The sequence below is a fragment of the Zingiber officinale genome, chromosome 8B, assembly GCF_018446385.1.
Source record: "Zingiber officinale cultivar Zhangliang chromosome 8B, Zo_v1.1, whole genome shotgun sequence".
Taxonomy (NCBI): Eukaryota; Viridiplantae; Streptophyta; class Magnoliopsida; order Zingiberales; family Zingiberaceae; genus Zingiber; species Zingiber officinale.
The window spans coordinates 33628123-33634034 of NC_056001.1; the positions used below are offsets into that span (position 1 = coordinate 33628123).

General features: G+C 38.0%; 1 protein-coding gene and 1 long non-coding RNA gene across 3 annotated transcripts; one reads left to right on the top strand and one right to left on the bottom strand.

Annotated features, from left to right (window-relative positions):
* Window positions 1-461: 461 nt before the first annotated feature.
* LOC122017840 lies at window positions 462-2025 on the top strand. Its single transcript, XR_006121471.1, has 2 exons — window positions 462-707; window positions 1383-2025. It is a non-coding gene; the product is annotated as an uncharacterized LOC122017840 (long non-coding RNA).
* Window positions 1819-4182, bottom strand: LOC122017838. Of its 2 annotated transcripts, none has more exons than XM_042575545.1 (7): window positions 3897-4175; window positions 3706-3777; window positions 3474-3538; window positions 2573-2699; window positions 2398-2478; window positions 2219-2326; window positions 1819-2131 (listed from the first exon to the last, which is right to left on the bottom strand). In XM_042575545.1, the coding sequence occupies exons 1-7, from the start codon at window positions 4017-4019 to the stop codon at window positions 2057-2059; spliced, it is 651 nt and encodes a 216-aa protein (XP_042431479.1). In that variant the 5' UTR covers window positions 4020-4175; the 3' UTR covers window positions 1819-2056. The 2 variants fall into 2 exon arrangements, with proteins under 2 accessions (XP_042431479.1, XP_042431478.1); XM_042575544.1 differs by having other exon boundaries at window positions 1987-2131; window positions 2219-2335; window positions 3897-4182.
* Window positions 4183-5912: the final 1730 nt, after the last annotated feature.

The following is a 5912-nucleotide window of genomic DNA, read 5'->3' on the forward strand; positions in this document are numbered from 1 at the left end:
TATTGACTAGCCTTGGGATGATCGGCCCGGCCCATGGATGCCCCCACATGAAAAAAAAAATGATAAATCCAATTAACCTCATTGATTAGCCTTGGGATGATTGGCCCGACCCATGGAATTTTTCCATTGGCTATCAGGGTACGTAAATTGAGAAGTATTCTTGATGGACGGTCAAAAAATCCAACATCCTTTAGTTATAGACCCATTCAAAAAATATATATAGCAGGGGTTATTGCTTACATCAAAACTCAATTATAGAACATTTCAGGCTTCTAGAAAGGTTCTTTCCCTTTTAGATATCTAAGAATTCCCCTAGCCACATAAACACTATGAATATCAGATTATGGAGGATTGGTTGAAGCCCTCATAGTGAAGATCAATTCGTGGCCTCATTAGACACTATCATATGCTGGAAAGATAGTGCCGATTCGGTCCATATTATAAGGGATCAGATGTTTTGGTTATCTATTCTTCCAATTCATAGGGTATCATTGATAAAATATATTCTATCCGTCGAGCTCTCACTTGGTCGTCCAAGCATCCTCCCAGTTCCGATGGAGGAGGGTGGCTATGGGTTTCGGGATCTCAAAGTGTGGAACAAGGCGCTTCTTTCTTGTATTCTATGGGAAGTGCAAGCAAAGCAGGATACTTCGTGGATCAAATGAATACATCCCTGAGCAATAATGATTTATGGACATAGACTCAAGGTATGAAAGAGGAGGAATATTTCGAGAATATGGCTCGTGATTTAGATATTATGAATATTGAGTATGTGATAATATCAAATGATTTTTTACTAAAAGGAGCGGCTTCTTTATTTATCAAAAGAAACCTTCTAATTTTAAAACTATCAAAAAAAAAAACATTAACAATAGTGTTATTCTCTTCCTACTCCTCCCGCTAACCTTCTAAATCCCTTCTCTCTAGATGTTATTTTTCAATGTATCCTCTGGTGGGCCTAATATTGGACCATATCAGGTCCACATTGGACCTGATGTGAGAAAATATCAGGCTCACACTGATCTGATATTGGATCATATCAAGCTCAGAATAGGCCTGATATGAGATCATATCAGGTTTAACGGTGAGTCTAATATGAAAAAAATATGATATCCTTTTTAATCTTAAAGAAAGGGGATGCATTGAAAAACGACGAGAGAGAGAAAGAGAGAAAGAGGATTTAGGAAGTTGACGAGACGGATAGGAAGAGAATAATATATTCTTTATGATAGTTTTAAAATTAGGATGCTACTTTGGGTAAATAAAAAAAACATGGCAGCTCTCTTTTTGGTAAAAAACTGAATATCGAAGCTTATGCGGTGGTAAAATGCGGTTTATTTTTCCAATGTCTGATCAGTAGAAGCCTTTGGTTGAAAGTGCAGTGTTGGCTTGGGATGCGACATGAAAAGAGTACCCACAAGCCTATGTTTCGAGTCTTCAAAAGGGTGTACAAGGGGCACAAGTTCTAACCAAGGCAAGATAATTAGTCATGCCCTCCATGGTGTATTATTACATAATTACATTTGGAAGGCTAGGAACCGTTGTATTTTTGCAGAAAGTCTTTCAATATCCACCCGTGCTCTATCAAAATAACAAGTGGATGCTTATAGAACCTTGAACATCGGGTCTCTAGTAACAAATGGTTTAAATTGACTTAATGTTCAAGGATTGGTACCTGCTTCAAGCATGTCAAAATTTGGATTTTAAATCACATAATTTGTACGTACATTTACCAGTAAAAAAAGACTATAGTTTAATGGAATTCAAGTCTTAGATTTGCACCCTTTTAAAGGCAAGCGCACGAGAGAGAGCTTCACATCCAAACACATTCACAACGTGATAAGTTGTGATTCAATATACATTAGCCATATTGCCCCAAACTTCCCAATGTGAGACTAAACTTTCATTCATATTAGAGTCCATTTTATATTTTTCCATTCACTTTTCCAACATTGACTACAAGATATAGCTCCACTGCACGTTGGATATGAAATTATTCTTCATATGGAGTTGGAGATACTTACATAAGAGGCAAAAAAGAATACAGAGATTTCTATCATGAACCGATTTGGATTGGATGTTGAAATCGTACTTGTTCTTCCCTTTCATCAATCGCCATACGAGCTCTCCTCTGTTCGACCAACAAATAACACCTCCTGTAAGTACATTCAGAAAAACGAGTTGTCGTCTACTTTAAAGGATGTCAATAGTCGCTTACTTGGTGTTGCTCTAGATGATGCTGCAGTTGTGCTTTCTGAACCATTGCTATCAACCTCATGACGACGTAGAATGGAATCACAATCCCACAAGCTCTCAGCACAAACACCTGATCAAACTAAAACTAAGTTAAGATGAAGTCGAATCGAGAACTCGACTCAACCAATCCCATCTACTCACAGTGAGGATGCCAAATGCATATTGCCCAGAGCTCAGCATCATCACAGCAAAGAAATGCCTTACTAGCAACATAACTGTTAACTGCACAAACCCAAAACAGCAACAGTTTGTATCAGTAATCTAAAGCCCGAGGTCATATCGATAAATTTGTGATACTAATGTAAAACATGTTCACCATGATTGCCACAGAGCGGCAGAAAGTGGCACCTCTTTGTGACGAGGTGGAGCACTCTTCGTAATTATGGCCGGTTTCACCATTGTCTTCTTCATTGTAGCTGAGGATTTCAGGATCATGATTTAGCCTGATAATCAGTAATTAAAAGGAGGTTAGCATGTTTTTGCTCTGGACTGATAATCTGGACAGAATTTAGATTCAACAATAAAGGGCAAGCTCCTATCAAATCAGGGCAATAGAGAAGAGTCTATTGTAGTATATGTAATTTTATTCTGCATTGTAACAGTTTATTTCCGTGACTCGAAGCCATGATCTTCAGGTCATACGGTAATAATTTTACCGTTGTACCAAGGTTCCCGTTTAATTCAGATTCAACAATAAAATCCAGAATTGGACTGATAAAAAATATGATAATGTCGAAAACACAAGCAAACAAATGCAAGTTGGTGGCTCTGCATGAGCACAAAAGCAAGTAGCATTTGGCAATTCACAAGGGCCATGAGCACAAATAAGTCCAGGAAGCACGAGAGTGACTGGTAAGGCAGTAAATGAATCACAATTTATGAGGGGGTGTTTGGCTTAGTAAGAGATTATTTATACTAGTTAAATACATATAAGGTCAAATATATGAATACACTTGTGACAAAAGGTGATACGCTCATTCCAACCCCTCAATGCCCGTCTCCAGATTATTTAGAAGATAGATAAATCATGATGACCAAACAGAGTCTCTTTAGGTGGGAGAGATTTTATTCCCTAGGGGATTATTTTCCTGGGATTCGATCCCTATGATAATCTACCATCCGAGTACTAATTCGGTTATGCCAGTGGAGGTAATTACATGAACATACTCGAATACATATCTTGTTGATGTGCATGAACATACTGAAGTGGAAGATACCTGATGGTCACCACCACATCCGCCAGTGCCTTCTTCTCCGAAAAGGTGTAGCCTGGCTCAAACGTCTGCCAAGAAAGTGCTAAAAAGATTCATTCTCATTAATTAATAACGCAAAGTTTAAGCTTTGATGGAATCTGAATATCCGTATAATCTTCAAATTTGAGCAATCCCAGAAGGCAAAGTAGATCGAAAAGGTTGTGCGTGATGATGCTGATGAAGAGCATAGACAAACCTGAAGGCAAATTTCACAGACGTTGCTTCCTTTCTCGTCGCACCACCGCTGCACGCAGTCTCTGTGAGCAAACTGGAAGAACAGGGCAGCCTCGAGTTAGTTACCCTCGCAGCCAGATAAAAATCGCAGCTTTATCTGTAATTCAGATGGGAAACCGAGCAAAAAGATCGAAACCACCAAAAAGTCGCCACCTTGAGAGTCCCAGCGCAGGCGCAAGGGGATTCCATGCCTGTCGATCCCTCTTCCTCTTCTTCATGGCAGATTCTACACAGACAGGTGAAAGAAGAAGGAAAATATGGTGATTCATGGCCCATAGGCAATCTGATGGCTCCAAATTCAGTTCCTCTTTGATTCTTTCCTCCCTTCTTCGCCTTCGCCTTCAAAGTTGTAACTTAACTTGTTAAATAGGGAATGGGGATGGCGAAGGGTAGCGTTCATTAAGAATAAGGTGAGGAGGAGTCCAACTCATGGACACGGTTTCTCTTCTCTTGCTTTGGGCTTACGGGTTTGATTGGTCGACTTGGTAGGCGAGGAAGTTGACCTATCAAGCTTTGAATTGGGGGACGGACAGCATGTCGAAAATTAAAAGATAAACACAAAGAAGATAATTATTTATTATTATTAATTAATTATCAAAGATTAAATTTATATAGATGATTAAAATAATATATGAAAAAGTATTATGATAACTATGATAACTATGGTAATAATAAATATAATGATAAATATGGTAATATATTATGATAATTATGATAATGATGAATATAAAAATAATGATAAAAATTATTTGAATTGTAATTTAAATATAGTAAATCATCAATAATTGAAATCAATCATATCTTGTAATTTTATCGTCATTACTTCCGACAAACTCAATAGGAAATATTGAACGTTGAGTTTGATTGTTAATAACCAATCAAATCTTCTAAGCAAAAAATCACTAATATGATCAATGATATAATAAATTTGTTGAACTTTCGCTTTGATGAAAGAAAACAATTAGGAGGTGAGGAATTGTTGTTTGAAGCTAGAATTTGATATGTCATCGAAATTAGGGAAGCAGAGACTGAAGGCTGGATTTTGGTGACTAAATATGCCGAAGCAGAGGAAGAAAATTTACTATTATGTACTGAGCAAAACCTAAAAAACGTTTTCTATTTATCTTATTAGAAGATGGCTAAAAAAAATAGTCGTCGAGAAAGATTGCTGCAAAGCAACTCTTGTTTAAGAGGAGGGAGAGAAGGAGAAGAAAGAGAGAGGAAGATAAAAGGGATGAAATTTGATGTTCTCGAAATTAAGAAGAAGAACAATAATATTGTTGTTGCTATGAGAAAAACAAGAAGAGAAGGAGAAAAGAGGAGGAATTGATCCTCACTATTGTTGGATTTCTTGAAAGAAGAAAGAAGAAAGAAGAAAGAAGAAGATACAATGGAGAAGAACTGAGGGAAGGAAGAGAAAAGAGCTATAGTGCAACTTGTTATTGTTGCTTTTGGGTAGGAGTCTCAAAAATGAACCCGACCCGACGACCCAACCCGAGTCGACCCGAAAAAAATCGGGTTCGGGTTGGGCATTTTCGGGTTCGGGTCGGGTTCGGGTTGGATGGTTAGAGAGTAAAAAAGTTTCGAGTTGGGTCGGGTCGGGTTCGGGTTGACCCGGGTTGACTTAAATATAGAGTTTTGTGGGTTTTTTGAGATTAAATCAAATTTTATTTTAAAAATTTAGATTTTTTTATGTATATTAATATCATGTTTGTATGATAATGATAGAGTATTGAGATAAAAGTGAAGAATTATAGGGAAAATAACCCAAAAAAAATCATTTTGAATCAGATTTTCGGGTTATATGGGTCGGGTTCGGGTTGATTGGGTTGGTCGGGTTCGGGTTCGGGTTCGGATTCGGGTTGAGGTGTTTTGGGTTGAACTCGGGTTCAGGTTGGGTTAAAAAAAAAAACTCAATCCGACCCAATCCAACCCGACCCACCTGAATTGACATCCCTACTTTTGGGAGAAGAAAAAGTAGGGATAACTGTTGGGTGGTAAAGTCAGTGCATGGGTGAGAAGGGAGGACAACGTATTTGGGAGAAACCATAATAAGAAGTTGGTGGGAGTTGTTGTACTTCAGTGATACAGTGCATAAAGGTGGGGCCTAATAAGGCCAAACAGTCAATAGTCAACGGGACGTGGCAGTCAAAAGTCAAGGGGACGTGA